Genomic DNA, 11,856 nt, shown 5'->3' with positions numbered 1-11,856 from the left:
CTAGTTTAACCACTAAGCTCTCATCCTGAATTCTGTGGTTGAAACTGTGTTCTGATTGTCTTAATACAGTTTCTACTCCCTTCTACTAAATCTGTCTCCTTACTAATGTTTCTCTCATAATAAGCATAATTTCTGCAAACTGGGATGAGTAACCAAGAATGAGTATTATTTTCTGAAACACACCTACTGGTTTCATGAGAAAAAGACATTGGTCATTGTTGTTGTGGTCACTAGGGAAGAGCAAATGTTTGGGGGGGAGCTATAGGAAGAGTAAGAAAAGAAGATTAAGACAGAGACTGAAGAGGGAGAGCCTGACTTGTGTAGCTGAGCCTGAGCCAAATGGAGCATCTAGGTTTGACAGTTGTGGTCTGTGTCTCTTCTGCTGAACAATGCATCCATAGATATCAGAGAGCTTAACATGGTGGTGTCTTCCTCACTGCTCTGTTAATTAACGCCATTAAAGAATGCAGAAATCTCAGCAGAAATTGCAGAATCAAGTTCACTTCCAGACTTGGATTTCACCAACATTGTCTTATATGGGTTAAAACAGATTTGGAAAGAGAGAATTTCCTATCTGGAATTGTGCCTAAGTTTCTGTCTTCTGTATTCCCCTTGCACTGTGACCATTCCATGCCCTCCTGGACTGTTGCATTTGCCATTACTTTGTTGTTGTGCTACCACAATTACTTCAGTGTCAGGATACCACCATTCCTTCCCTGTCAGGGTATCACTGGTGCCTGTGTTTGTCTAATCCTCCCTGCCCCTGAACTCTGCATACCAGGCACTTGCTCCCCACCACCCAGCCCTGTGCAGCCCTGCTGCACCCCAGTGCCTTTGTCAGGGGCATTGCCCTTGGACCCATGCAACCCAGGACATATCCTTGGAAAGCACCTGGGGCTGCTTGGGCTGGCTGACAGGGCAGGGAATGGAGCAAAACGAGTGAAAAATGGTACTGAAACAGGAGAAAGAGCAAGAAATTTGTGGGAAACAGAAAAGTGACACATGCAATGCACAGTATAGAGAAACCTTTTTGACCTTCTTCTGTCAAAGCCATGAATTTTTATATCACTTTGAGACAAAGGTTATTGCACTGCTTGTTCCTTACAGGTTTACGACTGTACTGTGAATAAATATGCCATGGAGTGCATGCCTTGCCCTGTTTCTTAGAAAGCCTATTCATCATTCATATAACAAGAGGGAAAAATCAACATTCAGGTGTGCCCATACCAGCCAGCTATGCATCTCAGAAACACACCTCAAAAATCTGTCTCCAAATGCAGACACAAAGGTGCCTGGCAGATTAACGTCCTGAACCTGCAGTGACCACACACTTTTGCTCTGCTTACTTAATTATCTTGCATCTGATAATCCAATTTCTTTGTAGAGTGACAGAGAAAAGTTCATGTGAGACCCCACTTTCCACACCAGCCCTGAGATAGCCCTGCTTTGAACAGTTGTCCACCTCTCAGCTCTAGCCCGTAGTCGTCTGCAACTTGTTCTGGCAGTATGTGGCAAAATGGTCCACAAAGGAGGTTTCTGTGTGATTGTGATTCTTTCACTGAGAGGGTAAGAGAGCATCATTTAACTCCCAGATCTACTGTTCTAATAAGTTCAGGCATACTCACCCTCTCTACTCTCCACTCAGTGCTGCAGAGATGTGTTCTACCTCTTGCCCAGCTCGGTGAATGAGAGCAGATCCAGATGGGTGAGCCCTGACGTTTCCTTTTTAACTGAGATAGGAACCCGTGGAGGTTGTGCTGCTTGGCTGGCTTTCAATATTTGCTAATCTTTAACGCAGAGATTAGAGGCCTGATACAACTCCCCAAAAGGTGAAAGCAGTCCAGGAAGATTTTTGAAATTACTAAAACGCTCATTTTGATTTCTGTGCCTCCTTTTTCTCTCAACAGCATTACTGAGGGAGATTGGAGAGGAGAAGAGGTGAATAAAATGTTTTGCCTTTTACTAGATTTTGAGGGTTTTTTTCTCAGCTTTCACTGAACTTTTGCACAAATTTGGTTTATCTTCCAGTAGTAGTCCTACTGAGTCTACTACTCCCTGAAAGTCATTGATCTGACTCATCCATCCCAGCCTCAGACAGGAGCCTGGTTGGAGCTATTTGGGTTAATTGTGTGTGTGTGTGTTTATGTTAAGTTTTTCTGTGAAGTATATTATAACGAGATAAAATAGTGCCTGAGGCATTTCTCACTGAAACCTGCACTCCAACAACAGCACAAAGACCATTTTGTTTCCTGCTTCTGAGCTGTGGTTTGTATACGATTACTTTTTAACTTGGATCAGTTCCCCAGGTAGGACCCAAACTTGTGTAACTGATCAGTCAGGTTGGTCAGCATGTCAGTGATCTAGAAAGAGGAGTAGAGCCACAGAAGAAGTCCTTATGGTGAAAGATTAAGCCTGCTCTGCTTTGCTTTCTGCTCTGATCAGGCACACCTGCAGTATTTTGTAACTGCAGTTTATATTCCAAGTGTTTAATAACAGTGAGAGACAGCAGCTACTGATCCCAGAACTAGATGGAGATGTGCTCCACCGGATGTTCCAGCTCCTGGTACATCACTCTGAAGAATCTAAAGAGTAACAGCTAGGGTCCCGCATTAACTTTGGGAGCTAGCTGGAGGGTCAGCATTGTGTGAGCTAGGGCAAGAAGTGATATTTTTAAGTGACTAGAAAGAGTGTGCAAAGTCCTTTGGCCTTTAGACAGGTAGTGAGGGTGGATAGGATGTGAATCCTAAGGATATTGCAAAACATCAGCATCCTGAAGTTAGGATCTGCCCCTGCTTGTCAGTAACACTGAGTCACACTCAGTGAAAGAGTGATTCAGTGTGAACTGTCCCTGCACTTCAGTGGACAGAGATTTCACATGTGTTGTCTTTGTCAGTTTAAACAACCCATTGCAGTATTAATAATTAACCTTGGGATTCTAATACCTCACATACATTGTAGGTGTAATTGCACAAAGTTCAGAGGGAGACTGGGAAAGGAAATGTAATGGTTTACAGTGTAATTTGAATAAACCAAATGTCCTCAGTGCTATTAGCATCCAAAGTTTGTCTCTGTTTCCTCTGGTGCTTTGCACCAATACATTTCTGTATATACTGAGCAAAGCTCCTTCAGAAGAGGGTGTTTAATTATGAATGAATGAAGAACCTGAGAGCATTGTGCCCATGGGAGCAATCAACAACTGGAAACCAGCTTTTTAAAAACTATAATGAGGTGTTTTTTCTATAATTTAAAAATATTCAGACCTACTAGGGTAAGAGGAAAGTGAAAGGAATATTAAAAATTACAAGCATTAAACATTGCAAAATATGTCTGGCTTTGGAAATGTGACAAAACCAGTGACAGGACAGTAAGGTCACCTCTGAATTAGGCCTAAAACTCTCTGACAAAGTCTAGCCACTCTCTGGTCTTTCCTGGGGCTAAATGGTAAAGCAAGTGCCTAGCAAACAGATAAGGTGATGGTGCATGCAATTTAAAATCAACCTCTTCCACAGATTCTCAGCCTTTATTTCCATGCCTTTCCTTCTTCATAAAATACTAAACAGAAAACATTCTGATCCAGCATAGTCTCCTGAAAGAAAAAAACTATTGCACCTCTCCATTTAGGGGCAGTAAGTATCTCAAGAACACATCTCTTAACAGCTACCTTTGCTTTCAGATTATCTAAGTCAAAGTACACCTTTAAAGGTAAAAAAGTAATAAAGCCTTGGAATGAATCTGTTCAGGTGAAAAACATTGTATTTTGGTAGACTGTGATAGCACTAGCGATCAGCCATGGCCTCACCAGTCATCTGACAAGCACTACATTGCCAACCTCCACGACAGGGCAACAGTGACAAAGAACTGAGCTTTCTCTCCAGTTCCTCTGATTTTTTTTCCTCCTCCCATGTGATTTTACTGGTTTACTAGAGGTTATGTATGGTTGGATGAAAGCTGTGTGACTCTCATAGAGTCAATAGAAAGGGTAAGACTTTTTGCTTACACATTACATCGTACATTAGACATCGTAATAGTAACAAGGCCCAAAAGACTGATCATCTGTCTTTGACAAAATTCAATCAAGGACTTAGCAAAGGAGGCACCTGCTCAGCTGTCTGTCACAGAGCAGGTGAGCTGTAAAATAGGAAGGCAGAGGTGCTGCATGGACTCGTGCTATATCCTGCCTGTCACGCAAGACAAGCCACCAGGCTGCTGTAGCTACACTTGCTAAGCATTCCTGAAGGTCATTATGTGGTTGTTAGGGATTCAAATATTTCACTAGTAGAACACTAGAATTAATTGAGTGATTTATTAGAAGCACATTGAACTGAAACTTGTTTGGCTTTGTGTAACATGAGTGACTTTGCTTAAGATGTGTTAAGGAATACCAGTCATTTAAATAGAATCACTCTGTGTGATTTAAGATACCATTTGTTTAGCATAACTTACTTAGCATGAGTAGCTTAGATTTATTGAAGCCACAGGCCACAAGTGGTGAAATTATGCTGGGTTTACAGTTAGTGACATGAAGGGAAGCCCTGACACCAGTGCCTGAAGGCACTGAATTATAGGCTACCCTTTAATTCACAGGATGCACTGGTGGAACAGACTCTATCCTGAAATCACTTTGCAAATAGTTGCAGGAGAATTTGCTGAGGTGTAATCATTTATTGATCAAATCTGGTAGGAAACAGAGCATTGGCCAGAGATAGATTTACAAAGGTAAACCACAACCAGGATCTCCAATAAAGTAGTTCCATAGCATCCTCTATCCACTGTTCACTGACAGTTAACTATAGTGCATAGTTAGCTATGGGATGCCAAACTGTTGCTTGGTAATTTAAGCAACTAAGAAAACACTGAATTTTCTAGGAAGACAAGGAGTGTAATACTTCAGTTACAGATTCATCGTGAGGGCAGAGATTTATTGAAGATCAAAACTCCAGGTGGCGTGCTTCTCCAGAGCCCCAGGCATTTATGGAGATACAGTTTAAATCTAGAAATTGCTCAGTTATGGTCACAGTCTCTAAGTTTCATGTCTTGCATCCAGCAAACTCCAGAAAGAAGTAGTATAGGCATCCTTTAAGGAATCTTCTCTGATGTTAACACCTGAGAAGCACAGCAACGAGCCTGAAAATGGTGGGGAGAAGGATAAAGAGAAGAGTTTAATGAAAGAAAATATCACTTTAAAGAGCATTTTCTAAATTAGTAGTTTAGTTAGCTTAAGCAGTAAAAGGGGTTATATTTCCTATCAATTAAATGGAAGCTTTCAACACAAAATTCTAAACGACTGCTATTTTACAGTATCTTTGAAAAGAGATTAAAAAAACCCAAACAAACAACATCTCACTCCATCCCACACTTCTTTCACCATGTCCTGAATTTTAAAGGGTCTCAGAATTAATTTTTTAGTGTGGGAAAGAGAAAGCTAAAGAAACAAAAATTGCATCTAAGGTCTTAAAAAGCTACAATGTCTGAAGTGAAACATGTCAATAGGATTGATAATAATGCCCAGAGCTCAAACAGGAGTTTCACAGAGCTGTGTTTTGAATATACAAAGCTCTAAGTACTTTCAAAAGCAAGAATGCACCAGTTCTGTGCACTAGTGTTGAAGCTAAGGAGATATTGCTCGGTTTGGTCTCAGCATCTGTGCACCTTGTTCTTCAGCTATCTTAGGATGATAGACACCAAACAACTTTTAAAAGTTGCAATAAAAATCCTTCAACATAATTTTGGACTATGAATGTTTTCTAAGTACCTTATATGCCCACAACAAGTTATTTAGGAGAAAATATTTTAAGAAAAATGAAATCAGAAATACAAAACCAAACCCCAAACAACCCAAATACCCCAAACTCGTTTAGACATGCAGACAACTGCAAGCTTCATTGAAGAAGCTGTCAGTTACTTCATGGTGGCATGGATCTGCATGCAGTATTTCTTTGGTCCTGGTATCCTGTGCTTGCTTAATTCACAGAGAATGGCCAGAAGGTAGCAGAGAAGAATGAGAAAAGAGATGAAAAAAACCCTCCATGCAGCCATATATGTGTATGCAGATGAGGATTAAAGAGATGCAGATTCTCTTCTGTTGTTTTTTGTTTGATTGCTTGCTCCTCCAGACAGAAACTACCTTCTGAAATACTTACAGCTTTCTCTTCCAGTGAGAGTACACCATCTACAGCCACGATCTGGTATTGCTTTTCTTTTAAGCTACCCAGGAATTTCCGGAGTGGTTTGAGACTAGTACCATCATTGTTTTGTTTTAGCAGTTTCTGCATTTCTTGGGAAGAACATCCTGGGTCAAACAGCAGCAAACATAAGGTTTTATTCTTCTTCTCTTCTATTCCAATAACAGTACGACTATGACCTAATTTCAAAAACAGAATTTCAGTATTTTAAAACCAACATAAATTGCATTCCTTGCAGCCCACTATTTCTTTTCAGATCAAGGAAGACATCACTTGAAATTTAACAAGGCAGTCTTAAGAGCAGATGTCAAGAAGTTGAAATTCCAATGACACCCAGCGTTTCCATTCAACAAAAACCCTTTAATGTTGTGCCATGCCTCCGATTAAATGCATGTAAAATGCAGCTCTGAATTGCAGAAGAAAGATAGAGAACAGAAAGAAACCAGCATACTGCAATACTGACCTTGATGCTGCAGGTAGATAGGTGGTTTGGAGGTACACACAACTTTTGCACCACCTTCATTATCTGCAGAATAGTAGCGCAAAACCCACTCGAATAACCGAGGGTGTGTGCCCCCAGGGCCAGTTGGTTTGTGGAAGTCAATGATTTGACACCTACAGAACATTTAGAATGAAAACAGTAACATTTCAAGCAGGTTGGTTGTTAAAACATCTTTTTCCACCTTTCAGTCCTTTCCCCCTGAATCAAGAATGTTTTGTAAACACAGCAATTCCAGGCACCAAGTGGTGACACCACCCCCACCATTTTTTTTTAAGTAAAGGAGTAGGGGAGACACAATACTGCCTCAAACTGGAAGATTTACTTTGCAAAAAAGAAACACTTTACTCTGTTCAGTTTACCAAGCAACTGTGAAGCTTGCAAAATTCAAATGTTTGGATATTTTGTGATCACTTATGGTAGAGAATCCAATCAACAGCTTTCAGAATTATGCAAGGGAATAGCTGAAACTCAGATTCTGTTTGAGAAGAAACTTCTATAGAAATGAAGTTTCTAATAAATGTTTGATTTTATGCATACATGGCAAAATTCTTCACCAAATCTCAATGATCTAAGCATTTATTCAATGTATGTACCTGCATAAATAGGTACACAGCTTTATGCTGTGCTCAATCAGATCTCTTTATAGGTTGGTTAAACATAAAGCCACTGAGGTGGCCTTGTCATCATGGCATTTGCACTTCTGGCCTTTAAAGGTAGAGCAGTTAAAAATAACAACAACAAAGAGCAATATTTACTTTATTCTGAGACTGGTTAACAGTGAATAAATTTCACATGCTCCTATCCATGCTTTGGAACCACGTAATTTGTTGTTGAAGTGAGATGCCCCTTGAGGATCAAAGCCTTCTTTCCAGGCATCTTCAATCATGGACTGAATCTTTGGTATACCAGGAATTAGTGTGGCACCTGGAACAGAAAAGCTTTTGAATTGCAGTTACAGTTCCTGAAATAGCCTTTTAATTAAAATTAGTCAGCTTCTTTTCTAAGAAAGCAATTGATGATACAAAGACGCACCAAAAAAAACCCTAAATGTAAAATTCCAACCACATCATGTCTTGCCAGCATTCATATCTCTGACTCCCTCAGGTAGCAAGAGTTGGGGTTGTTCAACCTGGAGAATGCTCCAGGGACATATAATGGCCTTCCAGTACCTGAAGGGGGGCTACAAGAAAGCCAAGGAGAGACTTTTTACAATGGCTTGTTGTGATAGGATGAGAGGGAGTGGATTGAAACTTGAGCAGGGTAGATTTAGACTGGAGATAAGAAACAAATTCTTTACAGTAAGGGCGGTGAGACACTGGAACAGGTTGCTCAGGGAGGCTGTGGATGCCCTCTCCCTGGAGGCGTTCAAGGCCAGGCTGGATCAGGCCTTGAACAACCTGGTCTAGTGGAAGGTGCCCCTCTGCCCACAGTGGGAAGGTTGTAACTAGATCATGTTTAAGGTCCCTTCCAACCTCAACCATTCTATGATTCTTTCCACAGTAAGCTGTAGTGGTGTAACAAGCATTCAATAGGCATCAGTGACCTAGTCAGCCATGCTGTGTAAACGAGAAAGTAAACCATCAGTCAGTAGGTTGTCATCTGAAATACATGAAACAAGCAGGCAGTGTGTTGTTTCATACCTCTCAAGCAGTCATTATAGAGGCTGTTTTGCAAGAGTGAGGAAAGGAGCATTTGGAAATTCCTGTAACCACAACCCCAGCCTCTGTCACCCACAGATGAGTGGAAATGATCTACTCCTGCTGACAGCCATACGCGCCTCATGTCTTTGTTTTCACTCTGATAGTATTTGCACAGTGCTTCAATGATTCCTAAAAGAAGACCAAATATAAAGTTTATAGATAAAGTGAACTACAAAAATTTGCCAGAAAAAGATTTTTTTTTGCCCAGCTTGGAACAGATATAGATTAAGACAATTTATTTTGGAACTCTTAAATGATTCTATGTTACACTTAAAATCCAAATCACAAACCCAGTGGATATTGCACCCATTCATTTTGATGGAACTTATGTACTCCCTAAACTGTTTTTTCACTGCTGTTACAGAATGAGCATTTTAAATTAGATGTCAATGAGTATTTTAAATTAAACATCTTGGAGTGCATTATAAACTGTGGTATGCACAGGAACTATTACAATGAAACAGGAAAAGTAATGTCACCAATAAAGTATTTCTGTGCCACTGTGCACCTCCCATACAACAGAACATTTGTATGCTTTAAGACAGATTTGGTCACTACAACCTAGGTCTAAAATGTATAGTCTTAGTTTCATGTAACTTCAGCATTTTTACCTGAGGTCTTTGTTTTCCCATCATCTATACCAAAAGCCAAACATTCCATCATGTCAGCTTTTCTCCTGTGATATTCAAAAGGCTGCATCCTTCCTCTGTTAACTTCCCTTTCCATATTCTTTAGGAATTGCTGTTTGTAGCCTCCAGAATTATCCAAGCCATACTGTCTCTGTTAGGGATGGAATGTGCATGATTACTTTTTTTTTTTAATTCACATTTAGTGATTTTGAGAAACTACATGGAAAATTGGTAACTTTGAAAAAATGGTGAAATATGAGACATAAAATCTCCAAATGTATGAGATTTTAGAGCTGAAGGCTCAGTAGGAGTGTGGAATGCCAGTCCTGGAAGAGCAGCCACATCCTTCTTGGGCAGCCAGCCATTGGCACTACCTCACAGGAGGTAGTGAGAGTGGGAAATGAGCTATCAGGGCTGTCAGAAGGGCAGCAGGACCTAGCAAAGGAGTGGTCACTGGAGCAGGATAAGGTGAAGAAGATAGCCAGGATGCTCAGGGCCTCAGGCATTCTTCCAGAGAATATGCACCAGGCTGTGCTTTAAGGCACAACACTAGGGTGGAGCACAGCATGAGATGGCAGGCCTGGGGGGGACTGTGTTACCCCTAACCTGAGCCAGCACCACTCAGAGCAGTAAAGCCAAGAAGCTCAAGGCAGAACCCATGCCAGAACAGGGGTTTCTGAGAACTTCTGATTGCCTGCAACCCACTCCTGTCTGACTTGGTATGGTCATTCCAATTCCAAGACACTCTGCTTCTAATGCCACAACTGTTCAATGTTTTACCATTTAAAATATTATTGCACCTGCAGCTTTTTAAATTCTTCCTGTTCTCGTTTCTCCTCTTCTGACCTCTGCCACTCATCTTCTTCACTCTGGAGCCGTTGAGCCAGTTCTAGATCTTTTATGTTCCCACCTACCCAGAAATAACATTTCAAAGGGAGAGAGTTTGATGAAGAGGTCAACAATACTTGGAGAGATCATTTAATTTGGTAGGATTTTTTTCTGAACAGACATACATCAACACAACCAGGCATTAATTTTAGGGAAGATATCCCATATTATTTTGAGCTATTAACAACAAACACTAGAAAGGACTGACTGCATTCAGGCTACCAACACTATTGGCTTGGACAGTTATGCAGTTACAGGAGCAATTACTTGGCAACTAATGCATGTACCTCTACTATTAAGAAGCAAATTTTATTTACTATGTGTCACTTGATTGTTAGCTAGAAGTCCCATTTCCTTATATACCACAAACTTATTAGCTTCTAGGATCACTGCCAGGAGTCTCATAGCAAAGTGACAAAACCAGATTTAGGATCAGAGAACTGGATAGGGAATCTTTAGGATTTTTATCAGCTATGCTAACGAACTTCATTTTGATTCCTTTATCACTATGACTAATGCATCAGCACAAGCATTTAGAGAAAAGAATTGAGAAAAATATTGAAGTCTTCATTTCATCACATTGGAATGTGCCACTCAATTCCATGTATACAAACCTTTATAGAGGCAGAAAAAAAATAGTATGGTTATCCATGAAACATTTTTGCTCCACATTTTTGTTTTGGCTAACATACAGTGCATTCACTTAACAAGAATGCATAGACAAATATTTTTTTAGCATGTGTAATTAAATCATGCATTTGTGCAAATGATAGGACTTGCTATTTACTACGTTAACTTCATTATATATGTGTCAACTTCTCTTTTTAAATAAGGAAGTATTCAGTTTAAATTTTAACAAGCCTAGATCCTTTCATGTACCTTCTGAAACGTTATGTTCCTCTAAATGTAAATCCACATGTTCCTGAAGAATCTGAATGTTTGTACAGGTAAGGCTGCACATTGGACATTCATACAGCTGGTCACCATTTCCTGTGTCTGAAAGAGAAACACAGTTTCTTGATGAACACAACTCCTGATTTTTCTGAGAAGAGCTCCTCTAATTCATATAGACTCTAAGATAAATACACAGTAACAAATTTTGTGTTGGCATTGAAACTCCCCAGTAAAAGGCAGCAAATTCTGAACAGCTATTGCTCTCTGAACCATTAAAAAAATTGTATCTAAATATCTGACAACTTAAAGTTATATTTTCCTTCTTAATCAAGTTTTGCTTGATTCTCTGCTCTGGATTCCAATGTGTGTGTTCCTGAATTCAGCTCCTGAATCCAGTTTCCATCTGCCATTGAGTCACTTCCCCGGTGCCGGCCGCAGCATCAGTGGCCTTAGTGTTTCTACTAAGCAGATTCTTCCAAGTGCCGTCCCGATCGTCCTCACTTGCTGTCCCTTCTTGACTTCTCTCCACCGCCTTCACCCGCTGCCCCTCGGTTGCACCCGCGGGCAGTCCCGGAGCTCTCCAGCCGCACCCGCCGGAAAGGTCGCGGCAGAGACGCTCCGGCTGCACCTCCAACACAGTGCGGTCACTTCCGGGCGCTCAGTTCCCGGCACACTGACAAAGGGCCGCAGGGATGCTCACCGCCCCACCAGGGCCAGCCCCAACCCCTGCGGAGCTCAGGCTCCCCGCCGCCGCCGCTTACCTGTGCCCGGGGCTCCCAGCAGGTGCCCGTGCCGCGCCCTGACGTGCGCCTCAAGCTCCCGTCCCGCCGCCTCCCCACAGAAGGGGCACTCGGGCAGCCCCTCGACGAGCTCTGACCAGGGGCCGTCCGGCGGTCCCGGGTGGGTCATCTCGATGTGCCGGCGGAGCTCGTCACAGCCCGGGGCGGCGGCGCTGCAGAGCGGGCAGCGATGCTGACGGCCTAGGGGTGTGCGCCACCCGTTCCGCCGCGCCGTCGGCTCAGAAGACAGCGCCTGCCCGCAGGCGTCACACAGCAGCATCG

General features: G+C 41.7%; 1 protein-coding gene across 1 annotated transcript; it reads right to left on the bottom strand.

Annotated features, from left to right (window-relative positions):
• Nucleotides 1-4,740: 4,740 nt before the first annotated feature.
• On the bottom strand, nucleotides 4,741-11,854 carry ZUP1 (zinc finger containing ubiquitin peptidase 1). The gene is made up of 9 exons (XM_054393088.1): nucleotides 11,557-11,854; nucleotides 10,781-10,897; nucleotides 9,814-9,923; nucleotides 8,996-9,164; nucleotides 8,325-8,513; nucleotides 7,440-7,608; nucleotides 6,646-6,797; nucleotides 6,141-6,361; nucleotides 4,741-5,124 (listed from the first exon to the last, which is right to left on the bottom strand). Exons 1-9 carry the CDS (start codon nucleotides 11,852-11,854, stop codon nucleotides 5,077-5,079), a joined length of 1,473 nt encoding a protein of 490 aa, XP_054249063.1. The 3' UTR covers nucleotides 4,741-5,076.
• Nucleotides 11,855-11,856: the final 2 nt, after the last annotated feature.

This window comes from Indicator indicator, chromosome 27, assembly GCF_027791375.1.
Source record: "Indicator indicator isolate 239-I01 chromosome 27, UM_Iind_1.1, whole genome shotgun sequence".
Lineage (NCBI taxonomy): Eukaryota > Metazoa > Chordata > Aves > Piciformes > Indicatoridae > Indicator > Indicator indicator.
This window is presented reverse-complemented; position numbering and strand designations above follow the sequence as displayed.